Source organism: Anser anser (assembly GCF_964211835.1).
Source record: "Anser anser genome assembly, contig: HAP1_SCAFFOLD_100, whole genome shotgun sequence".
Classification (NCBI taxonomy): Eukaryota; Metazoa; Chordata; class Aves; order Anseriformes; family Anatidae; genus Anser; species Anser anser.
In genome coordinates this window covers 78,128-102,637 of record NW_028153617.1, presented here as the reverse complement: position 1 = coordinate 102,637, position 24,510 = coordinate 78,128, and the positions used below count along the sequence as shown (strand labels likewise).

Below are 24,510 nucleotides of genomic sequence, written 5' to 3'. Positions count from 1 at the left end.
CGACACCCCATTGTGACGCTGGGCCAGCCCACAGGCACTGCTCCGCACCGGTCCTGACAGCAGCAGTAGCTGCAGCTGCAGCGGCGGTGGTGGAAGCATGGTGCGAGTGTGGGGAGCCACGGCCCCTGCCTGCGTCCTCTTCCTCCTGCTGGTGGCCCTGTGTGCCCGGGGTGCCCAGGCTGCGCCATGGCGACCACCGGGAGCAGGTGGGTGGGCAGGGCCGGGGCCAACACCAAACCCTGGGCGGCATGGTGCTGCGCGGCACGCGTATGGATGGAGGGGACGGGGACGGGATGGCAGCAGGGCCGGGCGGGCACCGCGGGCAGGGGGCAGGCAGGAGGCAGAAGCCCCGCAGGGTGGCACGGTGGGGCCGTGGCTGCTGCGGGGTTGTTTCCTGCCGGGGGGGCCGGGAGCGGCGCTGGGGCCGAGAAGCCCGGGTCTGAGCCCCTGTGGGGCTGAGGCCGCTGGCCCCTCTTGGGAAATTTCCACCTGCATCTTTGTCCCGTGACATTGCCTCAGCCCCCTCAGTCACTGCAGGGTGCTGGGGAAGAGGGAGAGCACAGCATGCCATGGCAACGTCTCTCATCTCTGCTTGATTTTAGATGATGACGGTGTTGCTTCTCCATATCCAGCTTCTCAGCTGGATCATGGTTTGGAGCCTCAGGAGGATCCCCGAGGTACGTTGCGAGTGTGCTTCCTTGAAGGAAGATGGCTAATGGGCTGTAATAGTTTATTCGGGGTCTTCCAAGCGCGTTTGTGCCGTGAGGGGGCTTGCACAAATGAGCCCTGAATATTTCTTCACTTGGAGAGATGCCACCCCTGCCCCTCTCCACAGAGAGGGAAGAACCCAGGCTTTTCTTCCTGTTTGGGCCATGTCATTACCTGAGCCCCAGCCAGTGCCTCCCGGTCACTGAGGAAGAGGCAGGCCCCAAGAGGCAATGGAAGCTCCCCTTACCTGTGTCTGATCCCACTTGTGCCCACAGGCAGTACTGGTCAAGTGCCTCCATGGAATCCTGCTCCTGAGCCTGCCAGTATGGGTCCCACAGGTGGTAAGTTGTCCGTGTTCATTTCCTTGCTGTTTGTTAAGGGTTTGTTGAGCTAGCTCAGCAAGGGTTCAGCTGCTCACTGGCCAGGGGGCTTCTCCATGACAAACATGGATGATCATTTTTCCCGGGGTCTGCACGCTCCCCCTGCAGTGGGGTCTTCCTTTGTGTCCAGCAGAGATCTTCCCGTAAGAAACACCTGAGGGGCCACATCTTTGGCGGCGTGGTCCCTGCGGGGTGTTGCGCACAGCCTGGAGAGAGGATTTGGGAAGAGGCCAAGAGGGAGCCTCCAGCTCAGCAGGCCCCTTTGCGGCTTTGGAAATCCTGGCTCGTGTCTGGGTCCCACATCCTTGCCTGAGCCCCCTCCAGTCGCTGCAGGTCACTAAGGAAGAGGTAGATCACACCATGCACGGGGAATGTTTCTCTTCTGTGCTTGATTGCAGCAGTTCTCGTAGGCTCTGGCTACTCGACACCTCAGCCTGATGTGGACCACGAGCCTCAGGTTAATCTGCCAGGTAAGTCAGCGGAAGGCAGGAGCATCTAGGTGCTGCAGAGCCAGCAGGCACCTTGCGCTTGAGTTGAGACCTGGGGTGGGCACGGGGAGGGCCCTTCTCCGGGCAGCTCCACGCACGCTTAGTTTGTACCAGCACGGTGCCACTGCAGGCACCCAGCAACTGTTTGCAAGATGCTCTGGAGTGGCAGGGAGAGACGAGTGCCGTGGAGCAGTCCCCTCTTTGAACCGCATTCTCTGTCACTCTGGTCAGAAGGAGTATGTTGGCGTAGTTCACAGGAGGGACTCCACTTGTGTTTACAGATGGGACCGAAGGCGAAGGTGATCCAGGCTCCCAGATGGGTTCCAGGACTGAAGCTCTGGGAGATGGCCTGGGTAAGTTGTGGCTTTTGACTTCCTTTGAGAGCTGCCAGCTCAAAGCCCAAACGTCAGCCAGGCATCTCTGCAGGTGGGAGGGTATAGACCGGCACGTGTGTGTGCCCTGTCAAGGCACGAGCCCTGGTATGCTCTCCTACTGAGCTATTGATGTAGATGGCGCTGGGACAGAAACTTCTCACGGGGCTTTGGTTGCAGAAGTGTCCCCAGGGAGGGCTTTGCCAGACCCTCGGCTGCTTCCTGCGCTGGAGCCCAGCTGGTATCCCAGGGGTGGGTAGTCATTTCACTGACTTCACAAACGAAGCCCTGCTTCTCCAAATTGCACTGGTGCCAAAGTTAACTTCCTACTTTCTGTTCAGGTCCTCTAAGAGCAAAGGACAATGCTGAAATAAGAAAATCTTCCCCAACATCCCCTGACATCATAGAGGATCTCATAAAGGAGTTAGAGGAGGCAGCACGTGGTGGGTATATTTCACTCTGTCCGCCATAAGACTTGGGAAGCTGAGGTTCTAAATCCATGTGTGGACACACCGTAACCTGCACAGCAGGAAGGGATGGATCAGAGCGGAGACACTCAATTTCACACCTGGCAGGCACTGGTGAGCGCCAGAGAAGGCCGAGAGCCTCTGCTGCCGCTTGTGGGTCACGCCGTGTCCCAGGGGCAGCTGCTAGCCCAGCACTACCATAAGTGGTCCGAGCTGTTCCGTGCAAACATTGGTATCCAGCCAGCAGCAAAGGGCTTCTGCTGAACTTGTGTTCAGCTCCCGCACAGCGCTGCTTGCAGCTGGGCGAGTTCAAGGCAGGAGGCACAGCCCAAGCAGTCCTTGCTGTCTCATTTGCCGGGAGACACATGTCACTGCAGGGGAAAAGCACCCTTGGCGCTTACCTCAGTTTCAGCTGATTTAGCTGTCCAATTCTAGTTGGGTTTCAAATGACTTGGCTGTGCTTCTCCTCTTGTTTGGGGACTGTGGGCTCTTCCCTGATGCCCACGACTGTGCCCACAACATGGTTCAAGAGCTTGCGGCTCAGCCTGATGTGTGTGACTCTTGCCCTTCCCATGGGATGGAGTCAGCATGATGGGATGGACATGCTTCTCAGAAGGGCTGTTCCTGCCTCTGAACTGGATGCAGCTTTTTTCTGTCCTCTTTGAAGGCACAAATTGAGCAACATCTTGCAGTGTGCCAAAAATGCACTATGTGCGATGTGAACAAGAAGATCTCCTGCAATCTCCTGGTCTCGCAGCAGGCCAGATTTTGCTGTCTGTGCTGGTAGACTGCCAGGAGTCGAACACTTAGATTTTTCTTTGTGAATGACATGTTGTTTGGAGTAGTGAGTACCTCCCCCAGAAGCCCAGGCCGTAGCTTCTAAACTTTAGGGATGTCTTTTGAGAAGCACTACCTTTCAAAGATACCGTCCTCGAAAGGAGGAGCGGTTCCTTAGGGTCACACTGTCCTGCTTTCTTTCTAAAGGGCTGGTTAGAGAGACTGTGCCGAAGAAGGTGCTTTGGCGAGGAAGCGGTCGCACACTGCCGCTCCCTGGCAAAAGAACAGAGCCAGTGAAGTCAACTGCCCCACCAGGTAAAGGCTGTTTCTTGGTCATCCGCTGTCACCAACCAGAACCAGCATGCGTGTGCAGGTTCTTGCCCTGGTACCCGCTCTTGCAGCTCATGTCAGCAGCCAAACCCAAGAGTGTCAGTAGGCAGCAAGTGTTGCAGAGGAAGGCAGGAGTGGCTCCCTGAGGATGGCTGTCTTCCCCGGGCTGTGACAGCATGTGAGAGCAGTGCAGCGGAGAGACGCTCACAAAGCTCTGTGGCTGTGGCTAGAGAGGGGTCACCTCCCAGCGCACCCAGTTCCCAGGGATTTTGGAACCTTGCTCTTGGGGGAACGAGGCCATGAGAAGCCCATTGAGCAGACGATGGGAAACGGGACCCCTCCTGTGAGCTGAGGCCCAGAGTGATGCCCTGACCCAGTGCAAACAGGGCACTGCCATAGAGCTACTGATGTAGGTGTCGATGTGACAGAAACTTCTCACGGGGCTTTGGTTGCAGAAGTGTCCCCAGGGAGGGCTTTGCCAGATCCTCGGCTGCTTCCTGCGCTGGAGCCCAGCTGGTATCCCAGGGGTGGGAAGTCATTTCACTGACTTCACAAACGAAGCCCTGCTTCTCCAAATTGCACTGGTGCCAAAGTTAACTTCCTACTTTCTGTTCAGGTCCTCTAAGAGCAAAGGACAATGCTGAAATAAGAAAATCTTCCCCAACATCCCCTGACATCATAGAGGATCTCATAAAGGAGTTAGAGGAGGCAGCACCTGGTGGGTATATTTCACTCTGTCCGCCATAAGACTTGGGAAGCTGAGGTTCTAAATCCATGTGTGGACACACCGTAACCTGCACAGCAGGAAGGGATGGATCAGAGCGGAGACACTCAATTTCACACCTGGCAGGCACTGGTGAGCGCCAGAGAAGGCCGAGAGCCTCTGCTGCCGCTTGTGGGTCACGCCGTGTCCCAGGGGCAGCTGCTAGCCCAGCACTACCATAAGTGGTCCGAGCTGTTCCGTGCAAACATTGGTATCCAGCCAGCAGCAACAGGTGTGTGCTTGCAGCTGTGCCCAGAATATGGTTCAAGGAGGAGCAGTTCCTTGTAGTCACACTGTCCTGCTTTCTTTCTAAAGAGCTGGTTAGAGAGACTGTGCCGAAGGAGGTGCTTTGGCGAGGAAGCGGTCGCAAGCTGCCACTCCCTGGCAAAAGAACAGAGCCAGTGAAGTCAACTGCCCCACCAGGTAAAGGCTGTTTCTTGGTCATCCGCTGTCACCAACCAGAACCAGCATGCGTGTGCAGGTTCTTGCCCTGGTACCCGCTCTTGCAGCTCATGTCAGCAGCCAAACCCAAGAGTGTCAGTAGGCAGCAAGTGTTGCAGAGGAAGGCAGGAGTGGCTCCCTGAGGGTGGCTGTCTTCCCCGGGCTGTGACAGCATGTGAGAGCAGTGCAGCGGAGAGACGCTCACAAAGCTCTGTGGCTGTGGTTAGAGAGGGGTCACCTCCCAGCGCACCCAGTTCCCAGGGATTTTGGAACCTTGCTCTTGGGGGAACGAGGCCGTCAGAAGCCCATTGAGCAGACGATGGGAAACGGGACCCCTCCTGTGAGCTGAGGCCCAGAGTGATGCCCTGACCCAGTGCAAACAGGGCACTGCCATAGAGCTACTGATGTAGGTGTCGATGTGACAGAAACTTCTCACGGGGCTTTGGTTGCAGAAGTGTCCCCAGGGAGGGCTTTGCCAGACCCTCGGCTGCTTCCTGCGCTGGAGCCCAGCTGGTATCCCAGGGGTGGGAAGTCATTTCACTGACTTCACAAACTAAGCCCTGGTCCTCCAAATTGCACTGGTGCCAAAGTTAACTTCCTACTTTCTCTTCAGGTCCTCTAAGAGCAAAAGATAAAGCTGAAAGAGTAAAACCTTCCCTGAGGTCCTCTCACATCACAGGGAAAATCAGAAAGTACTTCGAGAAGGCAGCACCTGGTGGGTATATTTCACTCTGTCCGCCATAAGACTTGGGAAGCTGAGGTTCTAAATCCATGTGTGGACACACTGTAACCTGCACAGCAGGAAGGGATGGATCAGAGCGGAGACACTCAATTTCACACCTGGCAGGCACTGGTGAGCGCCAGAGAAGGCCGAGAGCCTCTGCTGCCGCTTGTGGGTCACGCCGTGTCCCAGGGGCAGCTGCTAGCCCAGCACTACCATAAGTGGTCCGAGCTGTTCCGTGCAAACATTGGTATCCAGCCAGCAGCAACTGGTGTGTGCTTGCAGCTGTGCCCAGAATATGGTTCAAGGAGGAGCAGTTCCTTGTAGTCACACTGTCCTGCTTTCTTTCTAAAGGGCTGGTTAGAGAGACTGTGCCGAAGGAGGTGCTTTGGCGAGGAAGCGGTCGCAAGCTGCCACTCCCTGGCAAAATTACAGGGGCAACACAGGCAACTGCCCCACCAGGTAAAGGCTGTTTCTTGGTCATCCGCTGTCACCAACCAGAACCAGCATGCGTGTGCAGGTTCTTGCCCTGGTACCCGCTCTTGCAGCTCATGTCAGCAGCCAAACCCAAGAGTGTCAGTAGGCAGCAAGTGTTGCAGAGGAAGGCAGGAGTGGCTCCCTGAGGATGGCTGTCTTCCCCGGGCTGTGACAGCATGTGAGAGCAGTGCAGCGGAGAGACGCTCACAAAGCTCTGTGGCTGTGGTTAGAGAGGGGTCACCTCCCAGCGCACCCAGTTCCCAGGGATTTTGGAACCTTGCTCTTGGGGGAACGAGGCCGTCAGAAGCCCATTGAGCAGACGATGGGAAACGGGACCCCTCCTGTGAGCTGAGGCCCAGAGTGATGCCCTGACCCAGTGCAAACAGGGCACTGCCATAGAGCTACTGATGTAGGTGTTGATGTGACAGAAACTTCTCACGGGTCTTTGGTTGCAGAAGTGTCCCCAGGGAGGGCTTTGCCAGACCCTCGGCTGCTTCCTGCGCTGGAGCCCAGCTGGTATCCCAGCAGTGGGTAGCCATTTCACTGACTTCACAAACTAAGCCCTGCTTCTCCAAATTGCACTGGTGCCAAAGTTAACTTCCTACTTTCTGTTCAGGTCCTCTAAGAGCAAAGGATAAAGCTAAAGGAAGAAAACTTTCCGTGAGGTACTCTCACATCATAGAGGAAATTAGAAAGGACTTAGAGAAGGCAGCACCTGGTGGGTATATTTCACTCTGTCCGCCGTAAGACTTGGGAAGCTGAGGTTCTAAATCCATGTGTGGACACACTGTAACCTGCACAGCAGGAAGGGATGGATCAGAGCGGAGACACTCAATTTCACACCTAGCAGGCACTGGTGAGCGCCAGAGATGGCCGAGAGCCTCTACTGCCGCTTGTGGGTCACACCGTGTCCCGGGGGCAGCTGCTAGCCCAGCACTACCATAAGTGGTCCGAGCTGTTCCGTGCAAACTTTGGTATCCAGCCAGCAGCAACAACTGGTGTGTGCTTGCAACTGTGCCCAGAATACGGTTCAAGGAGGAGCAGTTCCTTGTAGTCACACAGTCCTGTGTTCTTTCTAAAGGGATGGTTAGAGAGACTGTGCCGAAGGAGGTGCTTTGGCAAGGAAGCGGTCGCACACTGCCGCTCCCTGGCAAAAGAACAGAGGCAATGAAGTCAACTGCCCCACCCGGTAAAGGCTGTTTCTTGGTCATCCGCTGTCACCAACCAGAACCAGCATGCGTGTGCAGGTTCTTGCCCTGGTGCCCGCTCTTGCAGCTCATGTCAGCAGCCAAACCCAAGAGTGTCAGTAGGCAGCAAGTGTTGCAGAGGAAGACAGGAGTGGCTCCCTGAGGATGGCTGTCTTCCCCGGGCTGTGACAGCAGTGCAGCGGAGGGACGCTCACAAAGCTCTGTGGCTGTGGTTAGAGAGGGGTCACCTCCCAGCGCACCCAGTTCCCAGGGATTTTGGAACTTTGCTCTTGGGGGAACGAGGCCGTCAGAAGCCCACTGAGCAGACAATGGGAAATGGGACCCCTCCTGTGAGCTGAGGCCCAGAGTGGTGCCCTGACTCAGTGCAGATGGGGCACTGCCTCACTGGCACTCCTGGGCTCCCGAATTTTGTTCAGTTTTGTCCCTAAGGCTCCGAGTGTGCCTCGAGCAGCGAAGGTGGGCAAGCACCTAAGACCTTTTAGAACTCCAAAGAGCTGGGGGAGCAAACCTGAGACACTGGGCCCTCAGCATTATGGCAGGGAAAACAAAGGATGGAGGGAAAACAAAGCTGAGAGGCAAAAGGGAGGCTCCAGAGTGCCTTGAGTTGCAGTGCCTTTGGCAGATTCCCCAGCTTCTGCTGAACCTCAGGAAGCATTGCGGCCTGAGGATTTTCACTTGCTCAAAGATGCTAACCAAATGAAACAGAACACTTCCTGGCAATGCCAGACCTCCTGTGAGATTACCAGTAGTGCGCAGGACACAGCAATGTCCACAATTGTTCTTGCAGGCGTGGATGGGGAGAACAATGCAAACACCGCAAAGCCCCAGAATTTCCGAAGTTACTGCGTAGGAGGCGCTGTGGCATTCTTGGTTCTCGTCCTGCTTGGGACAGTTGCGTGCTGCGTGCTGTGTGCTTGTGGGGCGTTGGAGGCAGAAAAACCAGTGAGTTGTTGTTCCCCCGCTCCCTCTCCTCCTCTCCCCCTCCCAAATTCTTTACCGTATCTTTGTTAACATTATTATATGGCTGCTGCCAGCCAGGAAGCAGTTGTCGTTAGCGTATTGTGAAGTGAGCAGTTAGTTTTTGACCAGACTCTTCTGAAATTTCTGCTGTCCAGTGCTTTAGGTGGCCTCTAATTCCTGGGCATTCTGTTCTGGAGCCCATTTTTCTGTTGCTGGTCTTAGCGAAGCTTGGCCCTTCCGCAGCAAGAGCAGAGCCAGGGACAGCCGTAGGCAAAGCGAGGTCAGGAAGAGAAATGCAGGAGCTGAGAGAGGGTGCCATCGGAGAGAGAAGCGCAGCAGTGCCAGTTCCCCCCCAGCACAAGGCACCCTGTTCTGGGATGCCCTGAATTGCAGGTGTCCGCCTCAGCCAAGGTGTGCCAGCTACTGGGAGCATGGGGATGAGCCCTGCCAGCTGCGGGCATTGCCTTGGAGAGGGGCAGTCGGTGTGTCACAGCCGCACCTGAGCGCTGCCAGCGTGCGTGTCTTCAGCACACACAGAGCTTGTGTGTTTAATTACACATCCCAAAGAGCGGATGGGCAGCACCTCACCGAACAGGGAGCCGAGGCCGTCACCTTGTTGGGCCAGGGCCAGGGCTGGGCAGGGAGCTGAGTACTGGTCCTTGCAAGGCGCTCTGAAAAAGGGCAGTCGGTGGCTGTGGTGACCGGGCCCTGCAGAGCCCGGCTGTGGACCCCTGTCTCTGCGGGGGCCAGGTCTTCTTGCTGGGACAGCACGTGCAGAGCAGGCAGGTCAGGATGGCTGGCGAGCCGCTGGGGAGGAGACAAGCTGGGGCAGGATGTGGAGGGGAGCAGAGTCCCAGCCGAGGGCACAGGGCACCCTGTTTTCTGCACAGAGCACTGTGTGCCCACAGCTCACGCACAGCCGGGTGCCTGCACCCTGCTGCCTCGCACCCGCCTGGCACCGCAGCACGGCCTCAGCAAATTCCTGTCTCCGCAGGCGCCTCGCCACAGCCCAGGCAGCCCAGACATTGACACCCGCAGCCGCTCCGTGAGCCCCTACAGGCAGCCTGACCACCGTCGTACGCCTGAGAGCCAGGCCCGACACCAGCGGCCACCATCAGTGCCTGGAAGACCGACCCGCCTGCCACCAGCCCGGCCTCCACAGCCCCCACGCACGGCAGCAGACCAATGGAAGGCACGCGACCGGCCCAGTATCCCCCAGTCCTCGTGGGCACAGACATCACCTCCACGGCCCCCTCTACCCTCTTCCAAGGGCTGGGGCAGGCCCCCCCGGGATGCAGCCTTGGCCACACTTTCAATAAACATTGAATAATACAGCACAGCAGTCCGGGTCTTATGTACAGCGACACCCAGGAACCCACAGCAGGACTTTGTGACTGATTGACAAGTAACCCTGAGGGTCCTCGGTGCTGGGGGTCAGCCAGACTGTGCCCACCATGCAGGGAACGCAGGGGAAGGGAGCTGGGGAGCAGCACAGCAGGAGCAGACAGAAGGGCTGTGAGCGCGGCAGCGACCCTGCACAGCGCTCACCCGAGAACCCCCTGCTCAAACTGGCAGTGCCGCAGCCACACACAAGCCCGGGCCCTTCCTGATCCTGGGCCGAGGCCAGGCTCCCCACAGCCAGCCCTCCTCAGGTCCTGACCCTGCACGGATGGCCGATTTTGGCCAGGGCACCCCATGCCAACGCTCCTACGGCTCAGCTCTCCTCAAGGAGTACAAGAAAAAATTCCTAACTCTTTGGAGTCAGGGCTGGGATTGCCACACGCTGGCACAAGCAACTGGAACCAGAGGGGAGACCCGAGGTGCTGCCACCACCAAAGGTAAGAGATCCTCATTTGCAAAATCTCACTTGAGGGTGGCCGTCTCCTCCCATGTGGCTCCTTGGAGGAGCAGAAAGCTCGGGTCGAGCTCCGGAGTCCCCTCTGGGGGTGAGGATGAGTTGTCTCCCCGTGGATGGGCCCAGGGTTGGAGGGCACAGGGCTGAAGCTCTGTCTTCTCGGGGACAGCCAAGCCTCACCTTCTGTCCTTTGCCATGTACAGGCCTCAGCTTCTTCCTCCCTCAGATTTGTCTGGGGCCAGAAGCCGAAGGAGAGAAGGCTCTCAGTTAACGGTTAACCGGTGCACGGTTAACGGTTGGACCTGATCATCTTGTTAGCATTCACGAAGACACATAAGCCACAAAGTGATTATATGAAGGTGCTTTTATTAGGCGCTGGAAGTTAGGGGCATGCCTGCCCAAATCTAACTTCGTCCGATTTGTTCACTCAGTTCTCTTTTATCTCCTAAAATATTACATATGCATTAAGTTTTACAACACATCTATGCATATTCATTTCCTAGCTCCGCCTAGCCCCGCTTTGTATGCTAATTATCTAATCAGTCCTTCTGCGCTTGCATATCACTCTCTGGTGGTCGTCCGGGTGGTCGTCGGGATGAAGTAAGATGTCTTCATCAGAGTTGAACTTTTTACCTTTACCTACCAGTAAATTCTCTGATGATTGCCCGTGTGGGATCTGTACCACTTGTGTCCATTAACCCAATTACTAATATTCCATCCGCTAAGAATTTTATCCAACCAGCTTGTTGTCATATCTTTCTCTTCCTGTTCTGCATCTTGTTCCACTCGAGCCAGTTGTTCTATGTCATGTTCTATATCAATAGTCACATTTGGAATGTGGATGCAGCAATGATCAATACGATCTTTTAGAAATCCACATACTCCATGTTCCGTTAATAACAGCGTATCTAATGCCAATCGATTTTGTAGCACCATTTTAGTTGTAGCTTGTAGTTGGATATTAAAATCTCTAAAGCCTTACTTGTCCTGTAAGTTTATAAATCGTTTCTCTATTTCGATAAGCAGCTACCTGTGCAAATAGAGATTCTAATGCCCAACTGAATTTTAATTCTATCAGTTCCTTTCATTATGGCAAAATCTTTAATCAATCCTACCAGTAAATTCTCTGATGATTGCCCGTGTGGGATCTGTACCACTTGTGTCCATGGTACCTGGTCCTCCCTTTTTCTTCTAGATCCTTTTTGGTGGGCTACCAATATCCCTTTATCCAATTTTGGATATACCAATATTTCTCTTATCCCATAATCTGTGCTATTTTCATGTGTTACTATGCACCGGTAGTTTCCTTCGTTGACATTAGTAACACTAAACAGGGTGTCAACCCCTACTAACAAATACCTATATCCCCTAGTCCTAGGTAACTCTACAAAATCAACTTGCCAGTAATCTCCTGGTTCTATCCCTACTCTCACTCTTCCCATTTCAGCATGTTTTCTTGCTACTGGATTATTTTTCAAACAAATCTCACACTTTGACGTTACTGATTTTGCCACTGTTAACATATGTGTAGAGATAATGCTACGTTTTAAAAATGTTACCATTGCCTCTGCACCCCAGTGACACTCATTACGTCTTATCTGAAGTATTTCTCGCATCACCAAGGGGGGTATTACTACCTGGCCCGTAGCGGTTACATACCATCCATCAGAGTTCTTTCGGGCCTTTAGGAGATCTGCTAATTTCTCATCCTCTGGCGAATATCTTGCTTCCTTGGGAAGATTAAGACGAGTGGGGCCTGCCTTGAGTGGTACCAAAGCCATCACATTCCGCACCTTCCGAGCAATTTGTCGAGCTGCTTGATCTGCCAACCGATTCCCTTCTGATATCTTCGAGGTTCGTCCTTGATGGGCTTTGCAGTGCATGATAGCCACTTGTTTTGGTTTTTGTACCGCATTTATCAGACTTAACACCTCCTCGTGATATCTTATATTGGCCCCTTGTGAGGACAACAGCCCTCTTTCTTTCCATAATACTCCATGAACGTGGACCACTCCAAAGGCATACTTTGAATCTGTCCAAATATTTCCCATCTTTCCTTTACTCAGTTCCAGTGCTCGAGTTAGGGCTAACAGTTCTGCTCGCTGTGCTGATGTTCCAGGTGGTAAAGGTTTGGCTTCAATTACTGTCTTCAGGGTTGTTACTGCATACCCTGCATATCGTGCTCCATTCTTCACAAAACTACTACCATCAGTAAAAAGTTCCCAGTCATACCTTTCAAGGGGTACATCCTTCAAATCTTCAATCAAATCCATTCAAATCTTCAATCTCAGAGATCTTCTCCAACCTAAGTGATTCCATGATAGTTCAGCAAGTGTCAAACTGTCCAAACAAATTCTGTCATACAAAAAGGCAGAAGTAAATCCTTTAAAAGGTTATAGTTATAATTTGGAAAGAAGGAAGATCAGCTATTAAGACTAGAGATGTAAATCCTAGAAAGGGAAAATGCTAAAAGAGTTTGGAAGAAATCTTCTGACTGGTCTTAAACGCTCCGTTGCACTTCGAGGGAAACTCATTAACTCTTTAAGGACTGAAGCTGAAAGTACAAGTTTTGTGTCCTGAAGGGCATAAAATTATTGGAGAGTGTCCAGAGGAGGTTGCTGAAGATGGTGAAAGGTCTGGTGGGCAAGAGGTGTGAGGAGCAGCTGAAGTCTCTTGGTTTGTTCAGCCGAGAGAAGAGGCGACTGAGGGGAGGCCTCATGGCGGCCCTCAGCTTCCTGAGGAGGGGAGTGGAGGGGCAGGCGCTGATCTCTTCTCTCTGGGGACGCGAGGGAACAGCACGGAGCTGGGACAGGGCAGGTTCAGGCTGGGCGTTAGGAAAGGGTTCTTCCCTGTGAGGGTGGCTGCCAATACTGATGCCTTGTTTGAGAAGTGTCCCATGGTGGTGGTTCTTCCAAATCCAGGTCACAGAAGAAGCAGAGAAACAGCCTGCATGTTTTCCTTGCAGCAATGTCTTGACAGGCACTTTGTGAAAGCCAGCAGACACAGGCGCTGAGGAGAGAGGAGGCTTGTGAGAAAGCTGCATTTGCTCAGCATTTTCTGGCTGATGTTGTGGCCTCAGTCTGCAGCGCTCTTGCTGAGAGCGGCTCTTCCTGTGACTCAGCTGAGAGAGCTTTGTAATTTCTTCTTTTTCCGTGTGCTAGCGCCCAAAGTATGAAGATGATGGCAATGCTGAACACAGAGGGCTCCTGGTTTTGAGAGCCCTTCCGCCTCTTTCTTAAGCATTCCCTGAGTAAGGGAGAAATGAGTGGACAGGAGAAACTGGACGATCCTGTTGTCTCACTCCCAAGCCCTCGTGCAGGTCGAGGGGGCTCTGGCCCATCTCCGTGATGGTGGGGAACTGCAGGAAACAGCCAGGGCCAGAGAGGTTTCACAAAGCTCACCCCTTTAGCTATTGATCAATCTTCTGCTTTTGTTAGTTCAGCAACACCTCTGTTCTGGTTTGGTTTTGCAGCACTGAATTCATTAGAGAGCAGAAGTGGGGGACAGCCCTGCTCTTGTGAGAGAGCCTGAGGAACCCCTAACAGTGCCGAAGGGCAGCAAAAGTACGATTGATACCAAGATCATGTAAAATCCTTTTTTCTCTCTTTCTCTTCCCCCATTTCTTTTTTATGTATTTACTTATTTATTTATTTTGACGGGATGCATGAATGAGAACCCTTTATTGTAAATACCGTGCATCTGAAAGGGTGAGCCTTCAGCCAGACGTACTGGCAAGCTTTGGCTCAGCCCCAGAACTACATCATCATTGGCATAAGCACGACTGGTTGGGCAGAGGGCTGTGACTGGAGTGCTGCGAGGGACGGTCCTAGGCTCATCAGGAGGGATAGGCAGGGCAGGTGAGGCAGGGGGCTGGCGCAATGACACGGTTGAGAGCCTCTGAGTGAGGATTAAGGGACAAACCAATTAAATGGATGTTGTGGGAGTTGGAGATAGGCCTCCCATCCCGGGTGACTACACGGCTGGATGGTTCAATAAGGAATTAGGCAATGTCTCCAGATCAGCTGCCCTTGTCCCTAAGTGGGTGGGTGACTTTGGGTTGCCAGATGTTAGCAGGGAAGGACAAGGAACAGACACAAACAGGTCCAGGAAATTCCTAAAGCACCTCGATGATAACTTCTTGATCCAGGTACTAAGGGAGCTGACTCGGAAAGGTGCCCTTCTAGATTGCTGCTTGTAAACCGAGAATGTCTCCTGCGTGAAGTGGCGAATGGCAGCCATCTTGGCTATGGTGGCCACAAAGACGTCGAGCTGAAAATCTTTGGTGATAGGAAGAAAACTGCCAGTAAAACTTCCACCAGTGGCTGTGCCACTGCCGCAGACTCACCACCGGGTGCCGCCTCAGCACAGGTTGGTGGAGCCAGAGTGGTCTGGGGGGGTGGTGGTGGGATTTGTGTCCCCTCATCTTTGGGGAGCACCACGTTGTCCTCTGAGGGGAGTGGCGGCTGCCCCCTGCTCCTGGTCAGGTTCCAGGGAGCAGGGAGCAGCTGCCCCGGGAGCAGAGGATTCAGGAGAAGCGGTGGTGGGGGACCGGGGTGGATGGGGGCCTGCAGCAGGCAGGAGCCTGTGGGGTGCAGGGGCTCCCTGTGCGGCATGGCCCCCAGGCCTCAGCTCCAGCGGCGGTGGGGCACCAGTGTCCCCATCACCATGGGCTGACCCCAGACACAGCTGGGGGGACACGGAGGAGCAGCGGGTAGGGGCAGCACCGCAGGTGGGAGCGGCACCACACGAACTGTGAGCCCGGCACCCCAGACCAGGCATTGGCCTTAGGCAGCAGGTGGAGGATGGTGGGGATGTGAGCGGGCTGGTATGGGATCAGCATCGCTCCAGGGATGGGGGCAGCAAGCAGGCCCTGGAGACAGGGGTGGGGGTAGTTTGGGGTACTTTCAGGTTAGTAGGGTTTCCTTGGTTTTCCACCTCCTCTCTTTTGCAGGGGTGCCAATGCTGCTCCCATCTGTGGTGGAAGCGGGCCCTGTGGTACCGCCACTGGTACCATGGAGCTGTGATGGGGAGCCAATGGGCCGGCTGTCTGTAGGGGTCCCCAGGAGGTGCCTGTCTGGGGTGCTCGCGGTGGGTTGGGGGATGCTGGGGCTGGGGCTGCTGGGGCTGGAGTTGCCAATACCAGCATGGGCGGGGGAAGCTGGGGCTGGGCATGCTGGCACCAAGTTGGGGATGCTGCTACCAGTCCTGGACAGAGATGCCGGTAGTGGTGCTGGGACCTTGTGGAGATACCAATAGTGGAGCTGGGGGCAATCAGGGTGCTGGAGGTGGTACTGGAAGCGGGACAGTGATGTTGGTACTCGGGTGGTGATGCTCTTACTGGGGCCATGCTGCTGGTACTAGGACAGATTTGGTGGGGCATCTCCACTGGTACTGGGATGCTGATGCTTGTACTGGGACAGCAGTGCACGTAGTGGGACAGCTGTGCTGGAACTGGGACGGTGATTGTGCACCTCAAAGACTGGTCAGCCCCGTGGAAGTAATGGCTGCATTCAGAGGCGGGGAAGAAGAAAGAAGAGGTTCAACAAAAAGAGCAAAGATCAGCCACGCTTCTCACAGCATCTCCCTTTGCAAAGGCGAGTGCCCTTCAAAGCCCACAGACACCGTGTCAGCTCCTTCAACTGGCTGCCAGCCTGCGACTTGCCACCCGCAGAGCATGAATGCCATCACCTTGGCAATTCAGGAAATCATTGGGTAACATTCCCTAGTCTCAAAGACAGATTCTGTAGCCGGATAAATCACCATTGGAAATCGGGTAAAACACGAGTTTTACTTGAAAGCCTATGAGCAAGAAGTGTAAGCTGAAATGCAGAATTTCTTCGGAACTCTGCTGTGACGCTGTGCCAAGCCGTGAGGTCACAACACCTCTCCGTGACGCTGCGAGGGCCATGAGGTCCCAACGCTGCTCCGTGACACCGGGAGGGCTGCGAGGTCACAATACCTCTCGGTGATGCAGTGCTGGGCCGTGACATCCCGACACCCCATTGTGACGCTGGGCCAGCCCACAGGCACTGCTCCGCACCGGTCCTGACAGCAGCACTAGCTGCAGCTGCAGCGGCGGTGGTGGAAGCATGGTGCGAGTGTGGGGAGCCACGGCCCCTGCCTGCGTCCTCTTCCTCCTCCTGGTGGCCCTGTGTGCCCGGGGTGCCCAGGCTGCGCCATGGCGACCACCGGGAGCAGGTGGGTGGGCAGGGCCGGGGCCAACACCAAACCCTGGGCGGCATGGTGCTGCGCGGCACGCGTATGGATGGAGGGGACGGGGACGGGATGGCAGCAGGGCCGGGCGGGCACCGCGGGCAGGGGGCAGGCAGGAGGCAGAAGCCCCGCAGGGTGGCACGGTGGGGCCGTGGCTGCTGCGGGGTTGTTTCCTGCCGGGGGGGCCGGGAGCGGCGCTGGGGCCGAGAAGCCCGGGTCTGAGCCCCTGTGGGGCTGAGGCCGCTGGCCCCTCTTGGGAAATTTCCACCTGCATCTTTGTCCCGTGACATTGCCTCAGCCCCCTCAGTCACTGCAGGGTGCTGGGGAAGAGGGAGAGCACAGCATGCCATGGCAACGTCTCTCATCTCTGCTTGATTTTAGATGATGACGATGTTGGCTCTCGATATCCAGCTTCTCAGCTGGATCATGGTTTGGAGCCTCAGGAGGATCCCCGAGGTACGTTGCGAGTGTGCTTCCTTGAAGGAAGATGGCTAATGGGCTGTAATAGTTTATTCAGGGTCTTCCAAGTGCGTTTGTGCCTTGAGGGGGCTTGCACAAATGAGCCCTGAATATTTCTTCACTTGGAGAGATGCCACCCCTGCCCCTCTCCACAGAGAGGGAAGAACCCAGGCTTTTCTTCCTGTTTGGGCCATGTCATTACCTGAGCCCCAGCCAGTGCCTCCCGGTCACTGAGGAAGAGGCAGGCCCCAAGAGGCAATGGAAGCTCCCCTTACCTGTGTCTGATCCCACTTGTGCCCACAGGCAGTACTGGTCAAGTGCCTCCATGGAATCCTGCTCCTGAGCCTGCCAGTATGGGTCCCACAGGTGGTAAGTTGTCCGTGTTCATTTCCTTGCTGTTTGTTAAGGGTTTGTTGAGCTAGCTCAGCAAGGGTTCAGCTGCTCACAGGTCAGGGGGCTTCTCCATGACAAACATGGATGATCATTTTTCCCGGGGTCTGCACGCTCCCCCTGCAGTGGGGTCTTCCTTTGTGTCCAGCAGAGATCTTCCCGTAAGAAACACCTGAGGGGCCACATCTTTGGCAGCGTGGTCCCTGCGGGGTGTTGCGCACAGCCTGGAGAGAGGATTTGGGAAGAGGCCAAGAGGGAGCCTCCAGCTCAGCAGGCCCCTTTGCGGCTTTGGAAATCCTGGCTCGTGTCTGGGTCCCACATCCTTGCCTGAGCCCCCTCCAGTCGCTGCAGGTCACTAAGGAAGAGGTAGATCACACCATGCACGGGGAATGTTTCTCTTCTGTGCTTGATTGCAGCAGTTCTCGTAGGCTCTGGCTACTCGACACCTCAGCCTGATGTGGACCACGAGCCTCAGGTTAATCTGCCAGGTAAGTCAGCGGAAGGCAGGAGCATCTAGGTGCTGCAGAGCCAGCAGGCACCTTGCGCTTGAGTTGAGACCTGGGGTGGGCACGGGGAGGGCCCTTCTCCGGGCAGCTCCACGCACGCTTAGTTTGTACCAGCACGGTGCCACTGCAGGCACCCAGCAACTGTTTGCAAGATGCTCTGGAGTGGCAGGGAGAGACGAGTGCCGTGGAGCAGTCCCCTCTTTGAACCGCATTCTCTGTCACTCTGGTCAGAAGGAGTATGTTGGCGTAGTTCACAGGAGGGACTCCGCTTGTGTTTACAGATGGGACCGAAGGCGAAGGTGATCCAGGCTCCCAGATGGGTTCCAGGACTGAAGCTCTGGGAGATGGCCTGGGTAAGTTGTGGCTTTTGACTTCCTTTGAGAGCTGCCAGCTCAAAGCCCAAACGTCAGCCAGGCATCTCTGCAGGTGGGAGGGTATAGACCGGCACGTGTGTGTGCCCTGTCAAGGCACGAGCCCTGGTATGCTCTCCTACTGAGCTATTGATGTAGATGGCGCTGGGACAGAAACTTCTCACGGGTCTTTGGTTGCAGAAGTGTCCCCAGGGAGGGCTTTGCCAGATCCTCGGCTGCTTCCGGCGCTGGAGCCCAGCTGGTATCCCAGCAGTGGGTAGCCATTTCACTGACTTCACAAACTAAGCCCTGCTTCTCCAAATTGCACTGGTGCCAAAGTTAACTTCCTACTTTCTGTTCAGGTCCTCTAACAGCGAAGGACAATGCTGAAATAAGAAAATCTTCCCCAACATCCTCTGACATCGTAGAGGATATCATAAAGGAGTTAGAGAAGGCAGCACCTGGTGGGTATATTTCACTCTGTCCGCCATAAGACTTGGGAAGCTGAGGTTCTAAATCCATGTGTGGACACACCGTAACCTGCACAGCAGGAAGGGATGGATCAGAGCGGAGACACTCAATTTCACACCTAGCAGGCACTGGTGAGCGCCAGAGATGGCCGAGAGCCTCTACTGCCGCTTGTGGGTCACGCCGTGTCCCGGGGGCAGCTGCTAGCCCAGCACTACCATAAGTGGTCCGAGCTGTTCCGTGCAAACATTGGTATCCAGCCAGCAGCAACTGGTGTGTGCTTGCAACTGTGCCCAGAATATGGTTCAAGGAGGAGCAGTTCCTTATAGTCACACTGTCCTGCTTTCTTTCTAAAGGGCTGGTTAGAGAGACTGTGCCGAAGGAGGTGCTTTGGCGAGGAAGCGGTCGCAAGCTGCCACTCCCTGGCAAAAGAACAGAGGCAATGAAGTCAACTGCCCCACCAGGTAAAGGCTGTTTCTTGGTCATCCGCTGTCACCAACCAGAACCAGCATGCGTGTGCAGGTTCTTGCCCTGGTGCCCGCTCTTGTAGCTCATGTCAGCAGCCAAACCCAAGAGTGTCAGTAGGCAGCAAGTGTTGCAGAGGAAGGCAGGAGTGGCTCCCTGCGGATGGCTGTCTTCCCCGGGCTGTGACAGCATGTGGACCCCTGTCCCTGCGGGGGCCAGGTCTTCAGGTTCACCCCGACCTGCCTGCTCTGCACATGCTGTGCCGGGAAGAACGGCTTTTCGCTGGTGACGATAGCAAGATTGAGTGGCTTAGCAGTTACAAAGACATGTCTTCTTTCCTGTAGCATATTCTCCTGTTTTTAAAGGACAGGCTCAGCTCAATTTGACCAGATCGTGGTGTTTTTTATTGATTACTCTACGTCATGCAAACAGTGTGCAATTTACTTCTTTTTATTGCACTACCATACAAAGAGGAAGATCAGCTATTAAGACTAGAGGTAGAAATGTAAGTCCTAGAAAGGGAAAATGCTAACAGGGTTTGGAAGAAATAATTTCACTGGTCTTAAACGCTCTGCTGTACTCTGAGGTCAACTCATTAACTTGTTAAGGACTAAACCTGAAATTACAGGTGCTCATCACTTCTGAATATCACTGCTGTTCTCCTGAACATCTCTTAAACCTAGCTACAGCTAGCTGGGAAATCTCCACCTGCATCTTTGTCCCGTGACATTGCCTCAGCCCCCTCAGTCACTGCAGGGTGCTGGGGAAGAGGGAGAACACAGCATGCCATGGGAACTTCTCTCATCTCTGCCTGATTTTAGATGACGATGTTGCTTCTCCATATCCAGCTTCTCAGCTGGATCATGGTTTGGAGCCTCGGGAGGATCCCTGAGGTAGCAGAAGGAAGGAGCATCTAGGTGCTGCAGAGCCAGCAGGCACCTTGCGCTTGAGTTGAGACCTGGGGTGGGCACGGGGAGGGCCCTTCTCCGGGCAGCTCCACGCATGCTTAGTTTGTACCAGCACGGTGCCACTGCAGGCACCCAGCAACTGTTTGCAAGATGCTCTGGAGTGGCAGGGAGAGACGAGTGCCGTGGAGCAGTCCCCTCTTTGAACCGCATTCTCTGTCACTCTGGTCAGAAGGAGTATGTTGGCGTAGTTCACAGGAGGGACTCCACTTGTGTTTACAGATGGGACCGAAGGCGAAGGTGATCCAGGCTCCCAGATGGGTTCCAGGACTGAAGCTCTGGGAGATGGCCTGGGTAAGTTGTGGCTTTTGACTTCCTTTGAGAGCTGCCAGCTCAAGCCCAAACGTCAGCCAGGCATCTCTGCAGGTGGGAGGGTATAGACCGGCACGTGTGTGTGTGCCCTGTCAAGGCACGAGCCCTGGTATGCTCTCCTACTGAGCTATTGATGTAGATGGCGCTGGGACAGAAACTTCTCATGGGGCTTTGGTTGCAGAAGTGTCCCCAGGGAGGGCTTTGCCAGATCCTCGGCTGCTTCCGGCGCTGGAGCCCAGCTGGTATCCCAGCAGTGGGTAGCCATTTCACTGACTTCACAAACTAAGCCCTGCTTCTCCAAATTGCACTGGTGCCAAAGTTAACTTCCTACTTTCTGTTCAGGTCCTCTAACAGCGAAGGACAATGCTGAAATAAGAAAATCTTCCCCAACATCCTCTGACATCGTAGAGGATATCATAAAGGAGTTAGAGAAGGCAGCACCTGGTGGGTATATTTCACTCTGTCCGCCATAAGACTTGGGAAGCTGAGGTTCTAAATCCATGTGTGGACACACCGTAACCTGCACAGCAGGAAGGGATGGATCAGAGCGGAGACACTCAATTTCACACCTAGCAGGCACTGGTGAGCGCCAGAGATGGCCGAGAGCCTCTACTGCCGCTTGTGGGTCACGCCGTGTCCCGGGGGCAGCTGCTAGCCCAGCACTACCATAAGTGGTCCGAGCTGTTCCGTGCAAACATTGGTATCCAGCCAGCAGCAACTGGTGTGTGCTTGCAACTGTGCCCGGAATATGGTTCAAGGAGGAGCAGTTCCTTATAGTCACACTGTCCTGCTTTCTTTCTAAAGGGCTGGTTAGAGAGACTGTGCCAAAGGAGGTGCTTTGGCGAGGAAGCGGTCGCAAGCTGCCACTCCCTGGCAAAAGAACAGAGGCAATGAAGTCAACTGCCCCACCAGGTAAAGGCTGTTTCTTGGTCATCCGCTGTCACCAACCAGAACCAGCATGCGTGTGCAGGTTCTTGCCCTGGTACCCGCTCTTGCAGCTCATGTCAGCAGCCAAACCCAAGAGTGTCAGTAGGCAGCAAGTGTTGCAGAGGAAGGCAGGAGTGGCTCCCTGAGGATGGCTGTCTTCCCCGGGCTGTGACAGCATGTGAGAGCAGTGCAGCGGAGAGACGCTCGCAAAGCTCTGTGGCTGTGGCTAGAGAGGGGTCACCTCCCAGCGCACCCAGTTCCCAGGGATTTTGGAACCTTGCTCTTGGGGGAACGAGGCCGTCAGAAGCCCATTGAGCAGACGATGGGAAACGGGACCCCTCCTGTGAGCTGAGGCCCAGAGTGATGCCCTGACCCAGTGCAAACAGGGCACTGCCATAGAGCTACTGATGTAGGTGTTGATGTGACAGAAACTTCTCACGGGGCTTTGGTTGCAGAAGTGTCCCCAGGGAGGGCTTTGCCAGACCCTCGGCTGCTTCCTGCGCTGGAGCCCAGCTGGTATCCCAGCAGTGGGTAGCCATTTCACTGACTTCACAAACTAAGCCCTGCTTCTCCAAATTGCACTGGTGCCAAAGTTAACTTCCTACTTTCTGTTCAGGTCCTCTAAGAGCAAAGGATAAAGCTAAAGGAAGAAAACTTTCCGTGAGGTACTCTCACATCATAGAGGAAATTAGAAAGGACTTAGAGAAGGCAGCACCTGGTGGGTATATTTCACTCTGTCCGCCGTAAGACTTGGGAAGCTGAGGTTCTAAATCCATGTGTGGACACACTGTAACCTGCACAGCAGGAAGGGATGGATCAGAGCGGAGACACTCAATTTCACACCTAGCAGGCACTGGTGAGCGCCAGAGATGGCCGAGAGCCTCTACTGCCGCTTGTGGGTCACACCGTGTCCCGGGGGCAGCTGCTAGCCCAGCACTACCATAAGTGGTCCGAGCTGTTCCGTGCAAACTTTGGTATCCAGCCAGCAGCAACAACTGGTGTGTGCTTGCAACTGTGCCCAGAATACGGTTCAAGGAGGAGCAGTTCCTTGTAGTCACACAGTCCTGTGTTCTTTCTAAAGGGATGGTTAGAGAGACTGTGCCGAAGGAGGTGCTTTGGCAAGGAAGCGGTCGCACACTGCCGCTCCCTGGCAAAAGAACAGAGGCAATGAAGTCAACTGCCCCACCCGGTAAAGGCTGTTTCTTGGTCATCCGCTGTCACCAACCAGAACCAGCATGCGTGTGCAGGTTCTTGCCCTGGTGCCCGCTCTTGCAGCTCATGTCAGCAGCCAAACCCAAGAGTGTCAGTAGGCAGCAAGTGTTGCAGAGGAAGACAGGAGTGGCTCCCTGAGGATGGCTGTCTTCCCCGGGCTGTGACAGCAGTGCAGCGGAGGGACGCTCACAAAACTCTGTGGCTGTGGTTAGAGAGGGGTCACCTCCCAGCGCACCCAGTTCCCAGGGATTTTGGAACTTTGCTCTTGGGGGAACGAGGCCGTCAGAAGCCCACTGAGCAGACAATGGGAAATGGGACCCCTCCTGTGAGCTGAGGCCCAGAGTGGTGCCCTGACTCAGTGCAGATGGGGCACTGCCTCACTGGCACTCCTGGGCTCCCGAATTTTGTTCAGTTTTGTCCCTAAGGCTCCGAGTGTGCCTCGAGCAGCGAAGGTGGGCAAGCACCTAAGACCTTTTAGAACTCCAAAGAGCTGGGGGAGCAAACCTGAGACACTGGGCCCTCAGCATTATGGCAGGGAAAACAAAGGATGGAGGGAAAACAAAGCTGAGAGGCAAAAGGGAGGCTCCAGAGTGCCTTGAGTTGCAGTGCCTTTGGCAGATTCCCCAGCTTCTGCTGAACCTCAGGAAGCATTGCGGCCTGAGGATTTTCACTTGCTCAAAGATGCTAACCAAATGAAACAGAACACTTCCTGGCAATGCCAGACCTCCTGTGAGATTACCAGTAGTGCGCAGGACACAGCAATGTCCACAATTGTTCTTGCAGGCGTGGATGGGGAGAACAATGCAAACACCGCAAAGCCCCAGAATTTCCGAAGTTACTGCGTAGGAGGCGCTGTGGCATTCTTGGTTCTCGTCCTGCTTGGGACAGTTGCGTGCTGCGTGCTGTGTGCTTGTGGGGCGTTGGAGGCAGAAAAACCAGTGAGTTGTTGTTCCCCCGCTCCCTCTCCTCCTCTCCCCCTCCCAAATTCTTTACCGTATCTTTGTTAACATTATTATATGGCTGCTGCCAGCCAGGAAGCAGTTGTCGTTAGCGTATTGTGAAGTGAGCAGTTAGTTTTTGACCAGACTCTTCTGAAATTTCTGCTGTCCAGTGCTTTAGGTGGCCTCTAATTCCTGGGCATTCTGTTCTGGAGCCCATTTTTCTGTTGCTGGTCTTAGCGAAGCTTGGCCCTTCCGCAGCAAGAGCAGAGCCAGGGACAGCCGTAGGCAAAGCGAGGTCAGGAAGAGAAATGCAGGAGCTGAGAGAGGGTGCCATCAGAGAGAGAAGCGCAGCAGTGCCAGTTCCCCCCCAGCACAAGGCACCCTGTTCTGGGATGCCCTGAATTGCAGGTGTCCGCCTCAGCCAAGGTGTGCCAGCTACTGGGAGCATGGGGATGAGCCCTGCCAGCTGCGGGCATTGCCTTGGAGAGGGGCAGTCGGTGTGTCACAGCCGCACCTGAGCGCTGCCAGCGTGCGTGTCTTCAGCACACACAGAGCTTGTGTGTTTAATTACACATCCCAAAGAGCGGATGGGCAGCACCTCACCGAACAGGGAGCCGAGGCCGTCACCTTGTTGGGCCAGGGCCAGGGCTGGGCAGGGAGCTGAGTACTGGTCCTTGCAAGGCGCTCTGAAAAAGGGCAGTCGGTGGCTGTGGTGACCGGGCCCTGCAGAGCCCGGCTGTGGACCCCTGTCTCTGCGGGGGCCAGGTCTTCTTGCTGGGACAGCACGTGCAGAGCAGGCAGGTCAGGATGGCTGGCGAGCCGCTGGGGAGGAGACAAGCTGGGGCAGGATGTGGAGGGGAGCAGAGTCCCAGCCGAGGGCACAGGGCACCCTGTTTTCTGCACAGAGCATGTTTGCCCACATCTCAAGCACAGCCGGATGCCGGCACTCTGCTGCCTCGCACCCGCCTGGCACCGCAGCACGGCCTCAGCAAATTCCTGTCTCCGCAGGCGCCTCGCCACAGCCCAGGCAGCCCAGACATTGACACCCGCAGCCGCTCCGTGAGCCCCTACAGGCAGCCTGACCACCGTCGTACGCCTGAGAGCCAGGCCCGACACCAGCGGCCACCATCAGTGCCTGGAAGACCGACCCGCCTGCCACCAGCCCGGCCTCCACAGCCCCCACGCACGGCAGCAGACCAATGGAAGGCACGCGACCGGCCCAGTATCCCCCAGTCCTCGTGGGCACAGACATCACCTCCACGGCCCCCTCCACCCTCTTCCAAGGGCTGGGGCAGGCCCCCCCGGGATGCAGCCTTGGCCACACTTTCAATAAACATTGAATAATACAGCACAGCA

The 24,510-nt window shown here is 55.3% G+C and overlaps 3 protein-coding genes across 6 annotated transcripts in view; all 3 read left to right on the top strand.

Annotated features, from left to right (window-relative positions):
- Positions 1-24,502, top strand: part of LOC310891802 (uncharacterized protein) — a 50,521-nt gene extending 26,019 nt beyond the window's left edge. Inside the window, exons 11-16 of the mRNA XM_083854025.1 lie at positions 5,339-5,440; positions 5,801-5,908; positions 18,227-18,328; positions 18,689-18,796; positions 22,997-23,151; positions 24,163-24,502. Coding sequence (XP_083710151.1) covers positions 5,339-5,440; positions 5,801-5,908; positions 18,227-18,328; positions 18,689-18,796; positions 22,997-23,151; positions 24,163-24,498 — 911 coding nt within the window. The 3' untranslated portion in view covers positions 24,499-24,502. The remainder of the gene's footprint in view (positions 1-5,338; positions 5,441-5,800; positions 5,909-18,226; positions 18,329-18,688; positions 18,797-22,996; positions 23,152-24,162) is intronic.
- LOC310891806 (uncharacterized protein) lies at positions 607-5,244 on the top strand. The gene is made up of 8 exons (XM_083854031.1): positions 607-677; positions 984-1,049; positions 1,487-1,558; positions 1,858-1,929; positions 3,977-4,048; positions 4,138-4,239; positions 4,600-5,065; positions 5,178-5,244. Exons 2-7 carry the CDS (start codon positions 1,034-1,036, stop codon positions 4,866-4,868), a joined length of 603 nt encoding a protein of 200 aa, XP_083710157.1. The 5' UTR covers positions 607-677; positions 984-1,033; the 3' UTR covers positions 4,869-5,065; positions 5,178-5,244.
- LOC310891809 (uncharacterized protein) lies at positions 9,438-18,077 on the top strand. 4 transcript variants are annotated; one of them, XM_083854036.1, is made up of 4 exons: positions 9,438-9,929; positions 14,094-14,314; positions 16,541-16,615; positions 16,922-18,077. In XM_083854036.1, the coding sequence occupies exons 1-4, from the start codon at positions 9,761-9,763 to the stop codon at positions 17,033-17,035; spliced, it is 579 nt and encodes a 192-aa protein (XP_083710162.1). In that variant the 5' UTR covers positions 9,438-9,760; the 3' UTR covers positions 17,036-18,077. The 4 variants fall into 4 exon arrangements, with proteins under 4 accessions (XP_083710162.1, XP_083710163.1, XP_083710164.1 ...); XM_083854037.1 differs by adding an exon at positions 14,898-15,012 and having other exon boundaries at positions 15,370-18,077; XM_083854038.1 differs by adding an exon at positions 14,898-15,034 and having other exon boundaries at positions 15,370-18,077.
- Positions 24,503-24,510: the final 8 nt, after the last annotated feature.